The sequence below is a fragment of the Acanthisitta chloris genome, unplaced genomic scaffold (genome assembly GCF_000695815.1).
Source record: "Acanthisitta chloris isolate BGI_N310 unplaced genomic scaffold, ASM69581v1 scaffold14863, whole genome shotgun sequence".
NCBI classification, from domain to species: Eukaryota; Metazoa; Chordata; class Aves; order Passeriformes; family Acanthisittidae; genus Acanthisitta; species Acanthisitta chloris.
Window position 1 is genome coordinate 4639 of NW_008663355.1, and position 17576 is coordinate 22214.

General features: G+C 36.0%; 1 protein-coding gene across 1 annotated transcript in view; it reads right to left on the bottom strand.

Annotated features, from left to right (window-relative positions):
- The window catches only part of LOC103798684 (liprin-alpha-2), a gene marked incomplete at both ends in the record, with an annotated part of 28296 nt that overhangs the window by 2533 nt on the left and 8187 nt on the right, over positions 1–17576 (bottom strand). The window contains 7 exons of the mRNA XM_009070961.1: positions 2320–2557; positions 5218–5438; positions 6159–6294; positions 8692–8783; positions 10798–10860; positions 11813–11944; positions 12290–12373. Of these exons, the coding sequence (XP_009069209.1) occupies positions 2320–2557; positions 5218–5438; positions 6159–6294; positions 8692–8783; positions 10798–10860; positions 11813–11944; positions 12290–12373 (966 nt within the window). The remainder of the gene's footprint in view (positions 1–2319; positions 2558–5217; positions 5439–6158; positions 6295–8691; positions 8784–10797; positions 10861–11812; positions 11945–12289; positions 12374–17576) is intronic.

Consider the following 17576-nt stretch of genomic DNA (forward strand, 5'->3'; position numbering starts at 1 on the left):
TGATGAAGGTGAGCAAAGCTGTGTGTGGGCTGTGCTGCTGAGCATGCCATTAGGTGCTGCTTCTACAGCTTTTGGAATGTCAGCTGTTCAACAGCAACTCATACAGACATATCCATCTGAGTTTTAGCATGGTTAGAGTTGGATGCCAGTGAGACCATGGCAACCTGAAAGCGCAGATGCTATGCTGTCATTTTGTGTTTGAATCTGATGAATCTACAGACCCAAAGCCACGGTGTGCAAATCAAGGCAGTCAGACAGCAAAGGTGTCTGCTGGAAGGCCAGTTTAAACATTCCCATTTATCTCTAGTCAGACTGCTCAGTTTAAATGGCTGGTGAAATGGAGGCAAAGAGCATATTTGGGAAGGTGCTGCTTTGGTGAAGAAGGTGGCACCAAGGCAGCCTGCACATTCACCTCCTTCACAGTGATCTGTGCAACCAACATTTTCATATCTGCTGTTGAGCAGTGGGAACTGGGGACAGCAAAGAATCAGTCACAACTGCCTGCCATGACCTTCCCTCTGCTGTCCTTAGCTCCCAAGAAGACAGCGAACACCATACTGAACTGGGAGGAGTAGAGGTGTATATAAGTAGTTGTCAGTTCCCAGGAAAAGGGAATACTGAGATAGATGATCTCTTAGCAACCTTCTCAGCTAGAAGAGTTAATTTCTGCATTCTGGTTGAGATCAAGGTTCACTTTCCCTCTAATGAGAGACTTCACAGGCAACCAGTCCTGCTGCTTTCCAGGAATGGGCCACAAGGGGACATTATGATTATCAGAAAAAATGCAAATAAAAAATGGGGTTACACATACCCTGTTCTATTCTCTGTATGTGCAGATCAGCAGACTGGTCTGCTTTGTTTCCCTTCTAGTGTTGAAAGGGATTAATCCAGCCAGGTTCCAAACTGATTTGCAGCTCACACAGAACACTAAATACTGAGTCTGAACTCTTATCAGTGTCAGAGTGGTACATCTTGAATATGTTGATATATGCTACCTTCATATACTTGACTGTTGTACTATTTCTTTTTGCCTATGATCAAAATGAAATGTTTCACAAATCCCTTTTCAAATCAAGCCAGACATTTCTGAATGTGTCCTCAAAGGTACAGTAATGTTAGAAATACTTTGCATGGCAATTTCATGATATCTATGTGTGTGCTGCTTGTAATGTTGAAATATATCAATTAAATGAATTACTGGAAATCAAAGTACTTATTTCAAGTGCATGATATACTTACTGTCCTGAAGAATACATACAAAATGCTCCAACTATAAAAGAGTTTACCAAATTTAAAAGTATATCCAAATGATCATATATACAAAGTAGTGGAAGATCTTAACATCTTCTAGACATTTCCTGGAGGTTTAAACTCAGCAATAGTCCCACGGACTACTGTGTATTAACTGCGGTAAGGCACCGTTAAGAAATGTTTATTTCAACATTGCCTGGCCTTGATGGCTTGTTGTGGGGCCAAGCAATGGTTGAATGCCTCAAAGGTTGGTGAACCACAGGATGTCTCCAGGCACGGAAATCCTCTAGTGGTTGAGATAATGAGGCACCATTGTCCATGACTGACATCACTTCCAGCTGCTGAGATCAGGCTGGGAATTGTTCAGCTCCAGGTAAACTGACCAATCAGTGCCCTGACAGAGCCCTATAAACAGGAACAGCATCCAGAGCATAGCACACACTCACCACCGAAGAAAAGACAACTATGGATCATCAGAATGCTGCTGGACCTATGGTGGTGACTAACCCTATTTCTACATGACTTCGGATCATCTGGATCCATGGTGGTGACTCTCTCCGTTTGGCATACCAAATCTTGCTTCCTTCTAACTATCCCCCTTTCCTGCTTCTGACTCTCCTATTGCCCCTTCTCTCACCCTTGTGTGACTAATAATAAAATCTTACTCCCTAATGGTATTTAGACCTCATTTGTGTCTTCACACTGGGGGAATCGATTGAACACTCCTGAGTCCAATCGGACCAGGAGAACTGCATCACTTCAGAGCTTTCAACTAGTAGACATTTTTTAAATATAAGTTTATCACAGTAATTCCAGTGGTCAGTTCTGTTTCTTAATAATTCCATAGCCTGTGTGCTGAAGGCCCTTGATCCTCATATCATTACACCCCTGGTGAATCATGTAGTGCTCAAAATCACAATAACGAAGCCCCAAGCCACCCAAATGTCAATATTCTAAGGAATTTGCTCTTTGTATATATGATGAAGAGGTGAATAAATAAATAGGGATGGGCCAGTCACACAGCAAAAAGATAAAGTACCAAAAAATTGTCATTAGAAAGTTTCCTACCAGCGTCATAACCCCCATTCTGTCCATCTCCCTTGCTGGACTGCGAGGGGTGAGTTTAGGAGTTGAGTGTCCACTGGGAGGAGATGAGCTTGCAAGTGACGATGCTGTCACTGAGCCAGTAATGGAGGTACCTTGGTGGACTCTGGCTAGATTTAAGCCTTCCAGACTCACACTGGCCACTCTGTTCTCTATCTCTTCAGCACGCAGTTCTGTTGACTCTTTCTCTTCTTGGATTAACCTTATTAAATAAAAGAAGAATGTGGTTGTATTTGTCTCTTCACAACCCAAAAGCAAAACTAAAAAAATTTCCCTTTCAAATGAGATTTGAAAGTAAGAGAAAACAAAGATGAATATAATTGATCAACTAAAAAATAATATTGGAAAGGGCATTTTCTTAATCACCAGAGTTATGAAATTCTTTTTCTTAATTCCTCCATTGTCAAAACCTGTTTGAAGAAGGTGTCCAACAGCATGGCATTTCAGGAAGATTGGTTCCTTTGCAAAGGAGACAGTATAAGGCAGGTTGGTTAGCAATCTGATTTACCATAGATAACTAGTTCCAACCTTGTTGGCTTCATCTGTTTGTCTTTTGACAAAGCACAAATGCAAACTTAAAATGAAACTGGGCCTTTGAGAAGGGAACTGTTAAATAATCCATATTAGTAAAACAAGAAAACATGAAACACAAATTGTCTATTTCATCCCTACAATTTGATGAAAAAATTATAATAGCACTGTGTTTTTAAGTGAATTTCATTAAATAAGCTCTCTTGCGAGCAGGCAATGTAAGCTTTTAAAACATGTATCACCTCAATAGGATGCTTCCATTGGGTTCTTTAGTTTTGGCTTTTATTTTTGATTGCACCTAGAATGCAAAAATGTCTTTAAAATCAAATATTTGTAAGCCCTTTGTCCATAAACCCATGCTAGGAGTAGTCTGTGTTTTAAAAGAGGAGGAAAAAGTATGAAGGTTCAAGGTTAAATGAGAGAATACACAGTTTGGGGAGGCTGAAACCGTGAACCAGGCTTTTCCAAGTGAAATGAAGCAAGTACAATAAATAAAACCATAATACATTTAAAATAGAAACCTACAAATTGATGTGCTGTGATAAATCTTCCCTAACATCCATTTCAGAATTTCTATAAAAAGTCTACAGTTCTTTTTGAAATGAGGAATGGCAGAAACGTAAAGACCAATAATATGTTGAAAGGGAATTGTAGCAATCTTTTTCATTTTAGTAATCTAAATTCTGAATCATCTTGTATAAAAACAAATCTAAGGCAAAATACATTTTTAGTCTCTTTTGCTATCTCCACTCACTTGATAAACCCTTAGAGTGTTTGTCAAGAAAGAATAAAACAACCCAAGAAAATATGAAAGGCAGTTCAGTTAATAAGACTATCCCTGTAGAATGATTTTTCCTGAACCATATGAAATAAAGAATACAAAACTACTAACCTGGTCCTTTAATAATAGTGGCAATGACAACAAAAGCCTATACTTCAGTATAAGATAGCAGTAGGGGAAATAAACTACTCTCAGTAGACCTCCAGTAAAAATGGCTGTATACAAAATGCATTCTTGCTTTCTTTTAGAGATAAAACTGTACATAGCATTTGGGTCAAGATCCTGAGTTAAGTAAAACAGTGATCTGAATCAGGGTGGCACGAATAATATCCCACTATGTCACCTGCAGGTACAATTCCTTGTGAAAACCCTTTATCATAATACTTTCTAAACTGACAAAAGGCAAGTAGTCTTAAAACCAAATACAGTCACTGCATCTGCAGCTTCCTGAATTGATCACAGTACTGACTTTTTTGTAATAACAGAAAATATGGATAAGGTTCTCTCTTTTACATACACTGTTTTAAGGAGATTTACCTTCCCAACACCAAAATGTGTCTCTTTGGCTCTTTATCTTGACAGGTGTAATAAAAGGTTTGAGAAAACAGAAGTGTGATCCTATCTGAATGAAGACATTCTGGGACTAGTGAAAATGCAAAGCTGTAGATTTATAACAGTTTCCCCTTAAACAGAAAAGTTATTAATATATTCCAATAGAGTTCCTTCTGTTAAAGTTACCTCGATCACAGATAGACAGACTTGGCAAAAGATAATCAGTGTGGGTTTGATTATATTTCTAACTGCAGTATTTCTGTTTATAGTATTACCAGAAAGTCCCTAATAACTTTGGTAAGATTTCTTCAACCTCCTTCTAGAAAAGCAGCCACTAATGAGAGGATGTTTTTGATAAATCAAGCTTTTTTAACATTGGCCTTCTTGAAAAACATACAGGAACGCTTTAAGCCTAAAATATGTTTTGTTTATAAAAATGCCTTAATTAAAATGTCATTTGTTTCTCTATCACTTCATTAAATCTGCACAGAAATTATTAAGATAGATTCTATTCACTACCTATTTCCAAGCACTATAATCCAACTTGAAGCATAAAAAATATTCTGTGTCTACAGAGAAAATCAAAATCATGTCTTTGAAAATGTGGGCATGAAGAGCACTGAAATAAAATATTTCTGATAGGAGGTTGCTACTGAGTAAGTGGAGTCATGCATAACAGTGAAAAAGACCTTAAAAAGAGGACTGTAAACAACAATTTGTCAAATCTGCCATGCGTTAGACTTCTCTTATTTTTCTTCAGTTGGCCAACAACTCTCCACTTGGAACATTTTTTGAAAGAAATCTCTATGGTTAGGAAAAAAAAGACACAATTGCTATCTCCACACAATCAATTCTCTCCTCTGGAAAGCCGACACATTATCAATCCTTTATATGTACAATTGCTTTCCTAACTGTTATGAATGGTTCCCAAACTCAAGCACTAAAGGAAACTTGAAGCTATAATCATAAGTGCATCTCAGGTGTTTCAGGATACATACCTGATTTCTTTATTGATTGCATCTAGCTGCTCCTGAAGCATCATGGCCAGAGTCTGGGCATCAGAATGGCCACTTGGTGACAGGAGGTCCATAGAACTGAAAAGTGTTTCTCTATCATCATCATCGATGTCAGACATCTCCGTGTCGCTTTCAAATGGATGACTGCTCAAAACACCTATCTGCTGTGTCCTATTCCACTCATGATCTCCAAGGGATTTTACCTGAGCAGGAATTAGGATGTACAAGGCTTGTGTCAGGGAAAACAACTGCAAAGTCAAACTTCTAAAAAATGGGAAAGGATAGCAACTAGCATTCAAAAATACTTATTCAATGATTCAATTATTAACTCTCCATTAATGCTTGCAATACTACTGCAAATGTCATATTTTTACATAACCGCAAATGGTATATAAAATTAGTATGAGGCAGGAATTAGGATGTACAAGGCTTGTGTCAGGGAAAACAACTGCAAAGTCAAACTTCTAAAAAATGGGAAAGGATAGCAACTAGCATTCAAAAATACTTATTCAATGATTCAATTATTAACTCTCCATTAATGCTTGCAATACTACTGCAAATGTCATATTTTTACATAACCGCAAATGGTATATAAAATTAGTATGAGAAGAAAGATATCTACTGCAAATGTCATTTTTACATTACTGCAAATGGTATATAAAATTAGTATGAGGTAAAAAGACAGATATTCAAGCATGTTTAAACTTTGATGTTTGAACTTCAGCCTTTTCTGCCTTCACTTTAGTACAACAGTACACTATTCTGGGCATGTATAGAAAACAATCCCTGCTATTTGGGTTGGGTTTTCTTGTTTGGTGAGTTGGTTTTTCTGCTTTTGTTTTTCTGGAAAAAACCTCACAAACTGTTAATCCTGAAATACTTTCTGTTATGAGGAAATATACGAGATGAAATTGGGGATTAACCTTTGGTTCATCTCTGCGTACTCCCATCCGGCCTCTTCTTGGTCGCCTTATCACTTTAGTTGACCGATAGTCAGACTGGCTATCAACCAGTGAGCCCACTGAATACCTCAGCTCTGCTGATGTGTCAAGGTGAGGCCTATAAACAAAATCACATAACTGGACTGAGAGAGTAATAGGAATAACAGCAACAATAATCTAATGACCTTCAGTCTAGGAACACAGATTTTTTTTTTTAAAACAAACAAATTATTATGTATCACATAATAAATGAGAAAACCATATCAGAAAATGTAATTTACAAGTGAAAACCTTGAATCATATTATGAGAAAATTTAGGTAGAAAGCAAACAAATAAACCCCTTGGGTTTTTTTCAAAATGAAGGATGTACATAGAAAAACTTATCATCCAAAACTTTATCCAGAAAAAAGATTTCAGGATAATTAGAAATGGCTGCAGAATGTACTATCCTGTATATTTTCCTTCCATCATTCTCCTGAATAAATATGCCTGAGGTTACTGTAAGTATATTACATGTTCATGAGTAAGCATATAGATGATGCTTTCCTGATGTAAGTCTGTGCTCTACGCTATGAAGATATTAGTAAACTGCCTTGCAATATTTAACATTGGTTAGAAATCATTTATCTTTATTTGATGATGCTTTTCCAAGTTTAAAACCCCATTTTTTCCTATAGTCCTGGTAAGTCTTGGGATATTGTGGTGAGGCATATATGGGATGACTTCAGCATATCTTTACTTGACTGCAAAAAATGATCCCTGGCTTTTCTGTCCTTGGTTAAACAGCAGCAGCAAAAGTATCCCTGCATGGTAGAATAGAAGCATCCTAACCATGGGCTGTGTAGCCAAGTCAGAAGAGCAAAGGCTCCATGCACCACTTGAGTGCTCAACCACAGAAGTAGAGACCTGAACAATTTCTGTTTCTTAACACATCAACAAACTCCACATAAAAGCACATGAATAGCATGATCACAGTTAAAAAAAAAAAAAAAAAAAAAAAAAAGTAACAAAAAATATCCTGTAGGGTAGTGACTGTTTTTTATCTTCTATGTACAGTAATTGTCTCAGTAGAACTTAGTTCTGGTAATGGATAATATTTGGCACTTGCGGAGCAAGTTGGCAGGAAAAAAGAAACAGTCCAGGTTTCAGTCTCTGGCTGCAGATATTTATCTGCTCACCAGCTTCATTACTCTGCTGAAAGCACAAACTCCTGCCAGTGCAGAACTGACTATGGTCTGAGAACAAGAAGTATTTCATGTTGATAGCTCCCTATGCCTGAGAGGTCTGGTAGCTTCAAGAGGAGAGATTAGAGAAGTACCTTTTTTAGCAGAACCTGCTGAATCCCCAAGACATTTATACAGCTTATCAAGGTCAAACAGCCCTATGACAAGGGCTAATCAACTCCTGTTTACAGAGAACCAGCTAATGATACTCATATCTACTCAGCAAGAATGTCTGCTGTTCACCAAGGATGGCTGCTCCAAAAAACAAAACCTCTGTTTGTTGCAGCAGTTCAATAGCTTTCCAAGCACTGTAAAATGTGGTGCGTGTGCCTATAGGCACACTCCCAAAGTAACAAAATTTCAAACAGTTACATTCTGATTTTCATCAATTTACACTTCTCCATGTATAGAAAAATATTATCCCAAGAGATAGCAAAAAGTTGAAGGAGAAACCATGCTCAAGTACCGAGCATGATGTCTGAGGACAGCAATAGGCAGGCAATAGCTGATAGGAGAAAAAAAATCCCATCATGCAAGAATAACTTTAGATGATTACAGTGCTCCCAATTTAATCTTGGTCTATGAGCTTTGGCTGGCAGGTTTGCTGGCAAGTTTTAAAAGTTAACATGTTGTTTGTTATGAAAACAGCATGTGGCACACAATTATCAATAAAATAACAATTTTATCTCAAGGGACACTTTAAAGCAAGAAGGACTTTCCAGAAGAATAAATTCATCTGAGCTGTTAATAGCTATTTTTATGGCATTCATTTCATTATTGTTCCTATATTGATTTTCCACCAAAAGTGTTATGACATTTTCAGATCTCTCTGAATACTGTCTTCATCTTTAGCTGAAGTTCTGTGATCTTTAGCTACACATCAAGCAAAGCTGAACTATGTCTTGCTAATAGACATAATTGATAGAATAAACAAATATAATCATAAATATGCTGATCAGTTTCAGCATTAAAGACAATTGTTTCAACTTCCTTTTTAAGGTCTGGGAAAAAAGTTAGTTATTTGGACATACTTTTCAAAACGTTTCATAATTTAAAAGGCTTTCTTTAATCTCATCAATATTTCAGTGTATACTCACTGATATAAGGCCCCGTTTACCTATGAAAAAAGTGAAAAGCAACAGTAATAATCAATGCACAGATTTTATATTTTTAAAGAAATACATGACTATTTTATGTGTGGTTTGAATACATCCCTGTTTTAAGGGCTTAACACTTAAATTTATGTTCTATTTCAACTCAAGGTGAGGAAACTTTTGCCATTAAATATTACCTTGACAAAGTGGGTTCAATTAAAGAACCGGCCCTCAATTTCATTTGATCTAGCTCAGATCTCAGTTTCTCAATTTCTTCAGCAAGTCTTTCCTGGAAACAAGAATAGCAAGATATACTTACTTGTGATACAAAATGCGTTTACTTTACAAGACATTGCTCTCATAAAGTTAAATAAGATACACTGAATATACCACAGAGTGTAATAAGAAAAGGCAGTTCATTTAAATCTCATTATTGCAAATAAGATGTACACATCAAGAGGATGTTGTATAGCATTCTACCGTTTTACCAGTACCTGGAAGTGTTGGCAGGATGGGTTTGTCCTTGAAATATCATTTTTTCCCTCTTATACAGCCAGGGTGAGGAAAAGAAGAACCAGCACTGACTTGTGCACTGTGCCAGGCATAGTTCAGTGTGCAACATGACATTTGCCCTTCAGAAGCTGAGAATAATGATTTGACTCAATGATCTCTACGATTATCTTTTCCAAACTAAATGGTTCTCTGATACTATGATATTACTGGTCTTTTTATTCACTGACAGAGACACAGACTTCGAGAAAACTGCACTTCAGGTGACATGTTGAACTGCAGCTTTACAGTTCACTCTTGGGAGTTATGGAAAACTCGTATGCTGTGCTTTCGGTGAAAAATGACAGTGTGCCATAAAAGTTGGACTTTTGGAACTAACTAATAAAAGACTATTTACAACTATCACTATGGAAAACAGCACTGTTTTCAAATTGTACAAATAATTATCATCTGCTAATAAAGTGAAGTCAAAGAATTTTAAAAGGAAGTAAGAATATGAGATAAAGACATAACACTGTTCCTAGAGTTTTAAATGTTCAGTATTACAAAATGCTAGGAAGTAAAAGGATCTGCATTTCAGTAATATCAGATTCAGTAATTACTGTTACTACATTATCATTATTGTCAATGTTATTATTGCTATTATTATTATATTACTGAAATATTATAGTGTTTCTACACTATTTCTTGATAGAACAGAATTACTGAGGTGACTCAATCAGATCAGAATTACTGAGATGACATACTCTACTTGTAACATTTGCTAGTTATTTAGAGATTATTTATATCAGCTGTTATGTTTGTCTATCTGAAATTGCTTCATCAGTTTCTTCATCCAAGTGGAACAAATAAACCCTTCAAAGTGGGAAACTTAGAAGCTCTGGGGTCAGAACATGTAGTGATAGGACAAGGGATAATGGCTTTAAACTGAAATAAGGTAGGTTCACATCAGATATTAGGAAGGAATTCTGTACTGTGAGGGTAGTGAAGCACTGGAACAGGCTGTCCTTTCGAGACTTTAATCTCACTTCCTTTCTACAAGTTATCTGAATGCAGATGAAAATAACATTTTTTTAACAGATATCCCTTGTTATTTCTCTCAAAGGTCTTGATTTTGGATGACATATGCTTCATTTATATTAGTATTGAATGAAGCTATATTTTTAAAATTGTATACAGTTGCTTTTAAGTGGATTTGATGCACTGCAGAAACACTTCTGTGAATCTGAATGCAGATACATTTGTGTATCCTACTGTGCTCAAGGGAAGAATAACTTCAAAACAAAACCCTAGCGTTTGGGATCAGAACAAGTATTTATAATCAATTAGACTGATTCCCTAAACAGTATTAGGGGTTGATTTGTAATGAATGAAGAAAGGACACTTTCAGCTATATTTAGCGTAATGCCACTGCACCTGTTAAGAAGATTTGCATCGAATCAAGAAATTGCATTCTCTGCTATGAAAGTGTAACCAGTTATGCATACATCTCTGTTAAACAAGACTTTTTCAGAATTAAAACTGATAGAAAATAAAGTTCAGAGCCAGTGAAATCAATATGAATTTTGTTATTGACTTCCCGAGGCTACAATATCAACCATGAACTTGGCTCAGAACAATTGTTAGAGACCTTCTAAGGCTACTTAAGACATCTGGGTGATTAAAGAAATTATCATTGAGGTCAGAAAGCTTTTACATAATAGCTGGATAATTAATATACCATACATGCATTTTCAAATACTAAATATACATATTTTCATTAAAACAGATAAAATCACAATATTTTATAGTACCTTGTCATGTAAAGACTCTTCCAGATTTTTCCTGAAACTTTCAGATTCTTGAATCAAAACATTCTAGAAATAAAAAGCAAAAAATACAAACAAGAAAGAAATTAGAGCTATGTTAATATATCAGATATCACTATATACATGTAGTCTCCATGTACAAGTCTGCAAATTTCATACATGCTAGACTTAAAATTAAAATTCTTTAATTCTTCAGTTGGATTATATGTTAAATTTTAAATGGTGGAAATATTTCAAACACATAGGACCATGTGTTTTCAGGAACAGCAAAAACTTTGCATCTTCCTTCAAGTGAGCAACTGTCTCACTCTTACAAGAGTATTTCTCCCAGCTTCTTCTTTTGGCAAGCCTATCTCTTGCTCCATATGACATTTTGTTTCAATGATATAAACCAGAAGTGCATCCTCTGAGAGGTTCTGAAATATCCTTCTGAAAAACACTGAAAATTTCCCCTCAGATCAGACTGAAGGTGAATAAGTAGACAAGGGAGGGATTAGATAAAGGGTAAATAAAAAGCCCAGGGGCTTTGAATTTTGCAGGACCACATTGCCCACATCACAGAAAACCTGTAAATAGTATTCCCTCTCCAAGCATAGATGCTTCTTATCCTGTTGTGACAGCATTTCACTGTTCCCAGAGGAACTGATGTAAAATCAGCAAATTAAAATACAGGAATGACAGCACATCTGAAACGTGGCCATTCCTCAGTTCTTATCCACTTCTCTCACTGCATCATACCCTGTCGTGCACTGATCCTTTACAAGCTCTTCATCAGACTCTTGGCTGATAAAACCAGGACTCTTAATATTCAGCATATTCACAGTACTTTGAGAAAGACACTTGAGCGCACTCTTGAATTAAGAGTTGAATATGTAAGTTAGACCATATTTGTAGCAATATTTGGTAATATAAAATCAGCACGTTGTCTCCATGCTGTAAAAGTAGAACATACAGGGATATGTTTATTAAGCTAAACTTCATATCATTCTTTGCACTGTACCTTTTCTTCAAGTGCTGCCATTCTCTCTTTTAAGTGTAGTTGTAGACGCTCATTGGATTCTGTCAGAAGTCTGTCTACAGTATCTGATAATCTTTTGTTGTGCTCCTCATTCATTTTTTCTCTTTGCCTTGCCTTTAATGTAGAACAGAAGAGACAAATTGGTATGGTCCAAATTTAAGCAGTACAGACTTGTATCATTAAAAAATCCACAGTAAGTGTAACCATATAAATCAGGAAATGTAATCACAGTTACTGATAAATGCACATTCATTTTTTGTAACAGGAGAATACTTTCAACTCTGTAACTAGGTGTAAACTAATATATTCAGATGGTTAAGTAAAGTGGGAAGATGCTGCCATAACTGCTATAAATAAAGCATTTACCAATAGGTAGATTTGGATGCTGGAGTGCATAATGCAGCATTATACTGACAAATTAAAAGAAAAGTGCATAGAAGTTGTCTGCAATACACATACTCTTTGAAGTTCCTGATTCTTCTCTTCAAGTTGAGCTTCTAAGTGTCTCATGCGTTCCTCGATGTTTCCATGCCTTTCTTCTGCCTGAAAAAAATAGAAAGACTCTTTCTGTAATGTAACTGGCTTTAGAAGTTTTTATCTCAGTAAAGTTTAAACAAAACATAAAGCAAGCTACTACTAACTGCAAACTTAGTTTTCGGAAAAGAAACTTTATTTAAACAGGCAGCTGAACAGCATTGCTTGAAATGTGTCAGCTACAAAGGCCTGTTACATCCAAGCATCAGCAAAACATTGGAGTTATTTATGAGCAATGAAATCAGCCAAATGTAACATGCAGACTGTGCATGGTTTGAACACAAACCTGCCATCGTAAAATTGTAAGCTTCTGAAGCACTGAACTGCACGATGGTTGATTATCAATAAAAAAAAAGTAAAATAAGTTAAAGAAAATGAAAACAAATCAGATGGATTCTATTTAGCAATAGAAAGTAAAGTCCAGTAGGACTACCTTCCTACGTATGGAGATCATTTCTTGTAGTTTAGCTTCCATAACATATTGATAATCATCAGATGAGGTAGAAGAGGTTGGATCAGACTAACAAGTCAAGGAAAAGGAGAGGGACAAAATTGAAAAATCAGAACTAAAGACACTGACACTGAACAGAACACAGCACAGAATGCTTAAAAGAAAAGTGTGACTGAAAATTTAATACTTTTAACTGACAGATTTTTACATGGAATAAACTACACTGATACTTGGTGAATAAGATGCAGTTGATATGGAGAAACTGAAAATAATGGAATGCTAAAAAAGCTATCAACCTACACATGGAGGTTCAAGGTTAGTGATGGCTGGCTGATGACATATTACTACAGTAGATTCAAAGCAATACTGTCTAATCTAATGTTGTTTTGTTGGGTTTTTTTGGTTTGTTTCTTTTTTTGTTTTTTTTTTTTTTTTTTTAAATTATGGTAAACTGAACACCAGAACAGGATTCTCAGAGGCCAACATCAGAAATTTCTTTATAATTCCTCTTTCATTTTCTAGGAATGAAAACAATGCATAACTACTAAAAGTAATGGATCGATCAGTTACACCACTATGCAATGTCATGGTACAAACCCTAATTTCTAGAAAACAGAAAGAATGTCAAAAGAGACACCACTCAAGCTTTCATATTCCATTTTAGAATATACTACATAAGCCCTTTCATCCAAATAAACAATATAGTTTGCATTCCTTTGAAAGGATCCACCCTGGTGGATCTCTTTGGAAGATCAAGGTCATCAGATAAATGAAGAACCTATAAATAAAAATTCATTAATAATAATGAAAAGTTGTTACTGAGTATAGAAATGGTAATCCAACCAAAGATTCATTACTATTTCTGACATAAGTTGACCTTAATTAGGTCATTTGTTGCAAAACATGAATATTCATGTTATTGTTATATCAAACAAGTCTATGTTATCACTCAAAATTAAGAAACAAAACTTAAAGGGAAATGCTATATTGGATTGGTTACTATGGAAACAGGAATGTGCATAAGGCATACAATGCTACTGATAACTGAGTTGTGAGTTTGCGCTTGCCAAATGCTATTTCGCTCTGTCAGATTTACCCTCTCTCATACGGATCCTGAACTCCGTCTTCAGATGATCAAACGTTAATATACAAGAAATATTAATTTTATAACTTTTTTTATAAGACTATTTTTAATACTCTTATCTACTAATGATTTATCAGAATAATAAGGACTAGATACCAAAGTAATCCCAGATGTACATCTTAACTTAAAATTACCCATAACTTGAACTCAGTAGTATTATCAGGACCAAAAGATCATACATTAAACAAGTCTGTGATCTACAGATTTATAAATATAAACTGCAGTTTTTGATATGAAGCCATCCATATGAGAAACTCCTGCATTGTATAAATACAAGCATAATACCTTGAAGATCACTACTATTTTTTTCAGCATAAGCATATTCAAAAAACTGGGATTCTTGCAAAATTTAAGGAAAAGTCAGTATACTTTGTAATTAAACTCATTTAATAAGTGCACTTATTGTTTCTGATTGTGAAGCAGCCATAGCAACTGAAACTATTTTGTCTATTTATTATGACTTGGACCAGTGACAATCCCTCTAGGATTTCTTTTACTTATCTTTCAGTTTTACATGTTAGTTTGTTTCAGCACACAGGTGTTAATTCACTGCTTCCTCTCCCAGCTGGGTAAATAGAAAGACAGCGTTGAAAAAGCTAAGTCCCTATGATTGCAGAAAAGCAGACCATGCTATCTATTGAATGGAGTGACCAAATTTTATCCTGTTCTGCAGAATATAGAATTTTCCCTTTTTTGAGTACTGGCTGCACTGTTGGTTCAAGACCTTCCCTTAATGCATGTCTAAGGGTCAGGAGATGATTTCAAATCCACAAAGCTCTGAGAAAGCTTAAGTAATTCTACCTCTTTTGAAGCCATTTTCATTGAGGGAGATAAAGAACCCACTGGGGGCACCATCCTACAAGATTAAACTCCTTAGAATCTTCATTAGCTGAGTGCAAACTTTAAAAGCAAGTTACTTATCTTCACTGCTTCCATACTCTTAATTGCAGGTTAATGCAAAATATGAAGATAACCAAACTAATACCTCTGAGTTCAAAGGGATCTTACTTAAGTCTTCAGAAATGTGGTGCTGTCATAACCCATCCTTGAAAAGACAGTCTGTCTAGTTACCTGTATAATCTACATTTTTTTTTCAAACTAAATAGAAGATTTTCAGTTTAAACCATACGATACCCTATTCCTTTAGCAGGAAACAGCCTTTCCAATGCATAAAATAATTGTGGTATTAGGTATAACAATGATTTTGATGAAGGAATAAAACTATTTTCAGAACTATATATGTTATCTAAATTCTTATATAGAAAACATTCTTAAAAGAACGTGATGTTCTCTTAAGATTCTTATAGCTACCTAATTCTGTTATTTCATAACTTACTACTGCTTTAATAATTCAGCAAGGTATACACTTAAGCTATATATAAATCTTTTTGCATGACAGCTTTCAGTTATTTCACTAGAATGCTAAAATGCTGATAAATAAACCCTTGTTAAAAAAGTCTTCCTGATTGTGTCTCAGAGTACCTGTACTTTGCATTCTAGCATAAAAGGAAACAGAGCTGATCTCTATATTCATCTGCTTTTCTATCTCTTTGTAGGATTCAATATGCATTAGATTTAAAATAAATGTCATTATTGCAAACACTGCAAATGTATTAAAGCATTACATTTCCTTTACATATCCTTTGTTTTGAAAGGGTTATTCTGTATTACTCTAAAAGAATCAAATTATTTTACAATCAAGATATTAAATAATTAGGCTCACTTGCCTGTCAGAGAGCAAGCACAGGTGCACAGTCTTAGTACCTACCCTGGGCTCTAAGGCTGCTTAGGGATTTTAATCACTGGTTATTATGCACCAAATTCATGAGCAGCCCCTGCAGCAGGGACATGAATCAAGAGGGTGTCATCTGTAAGGGCTAGGGAGACAGGAACACGTGTATGTACTCCTATCTTCTCTCACTTGCAGAAACCAACCTGCAGACAAAAGGCTCCAGTAGCTGGTATGCCCAGCTGGAATATACTCCCCAAATGAGGGTTTCAGCACCTCCCATTGTCTTTTATGCTGAGGTAGGCCCCAACCTAGGTCTCAAAGACACCCTTCCAGAGCAAAAAAGCCCTAGCAATTCAGTTGTTCCCTAAGGGGAATACACAGACTTCTTCAGGCCATGCCATTAGGATTGCCATGCCTGTGGCAGCCACACTTGTTTTGTCATTCATATGTGTTAGTCAGTCCCAGACATTCCCACTGGACTAGGCTCTTTGAGAGACTTGGAAGTCTACCATAAAAATACTTAATTGTTTCTGTCTATGCCTGGTAGTTTGAGGCATGAAGGCCAAGACACCAGTGCTAGTCATGCTTCCACAGCAGAATTTTAGATACACACAAGACAGAAGGGACTACTGTGGACTCTGAGGTTCCTAACAAGAAGCTGGATTTCTTCCAGCATTCTTTACTAAGAGTTAATAGAGTCAAAAATTTTGTAAAGTGGAATGCTTAGCAGACCTTACCCTACATTCTTATACTAAAAAGACTTGAATGTCTGTTTGCTAGTACTCTGTACAGGAGGATTAGTAAGACACATGGTATGGTTTTCAGCAACTAGCATTGAAAGCATTTAGCCATCACATTCAGTTATAAATAGAATTGGGAAATTGTGCATCTTATACTGGATTAAAAATATATGGTCAAAAACTAATGATGTCTGATTCCTAAGAGAAACGAGCATGAGCCTTAATGCTCACTTTACACTCTATATGTCATGAAATATCAAAGAAATAGCCAGTATAAGCTAGTAACAGACAGGAAAATTTTACTTTGAGGGAATACCAAAGCAGCTTGTATGCTCTCTAACCCTGTTAAAACTCTGCTGGTGCTCCTGCTGCTAATGCACCCACAAAAAAGATGCTGCTTCCACATCATCTGTTACTGTTGGCACTGCACATTTTCTAGGTCTTTGCATCTTAGTCGAAAAAAAGTCCAATTTCAGATGCAGAAAGCACCTGTATAGTACAGGTGACAATTTTTCTTCCTTGTGCTGAGCTGCAGAAACAAATCAAAACTTTTCTAATGGTACAAGTCAATTTCCACAATTTTGAGACCTTGAATTTTGAACACCTGCAGTCTCCAGCTTTTCTACTGGCTTCTTATGGTACACATTCTTTTGGCTATCCTTGGAATCAGGGAGTTATTCAAGAAGAAAGAATGCATTATTGAACAGAGCTATGCAACTGACAGTGAAAATAGGTGATCATAGTGACGGAGTCACAGCAGCTCATAAAGTTACCACCTACTTGCTCACATCTAACCTGTTACAAATGTGACAAAATGCATTGGCTTAAGTCTCCCTTTTTTCTAAACCTCAACCTTTCATTCACTGATTATTCACACATTCTTTCCCCTCTACTTTCTACACATCCGAAGTTTAGTAAGCAATTCCTTCCCATTTAGCTTTGTCAAATTTGCTTCTTTAATTTCTTCTTCCAAACAGGGCAAAATCCTCTGTAAAAAAGAAATGACAAGTGGGGTGGTTTGAGAAGACAGTGTTATAAATGTGAAATTTACTTAGGCTTCCGTTCTCATTGAAGATTTTTATTATTTTTATCCAGAAGAAGATTTATCCTCTTCCTTCTCTAGCTAACACACCATCTTGTCTCTT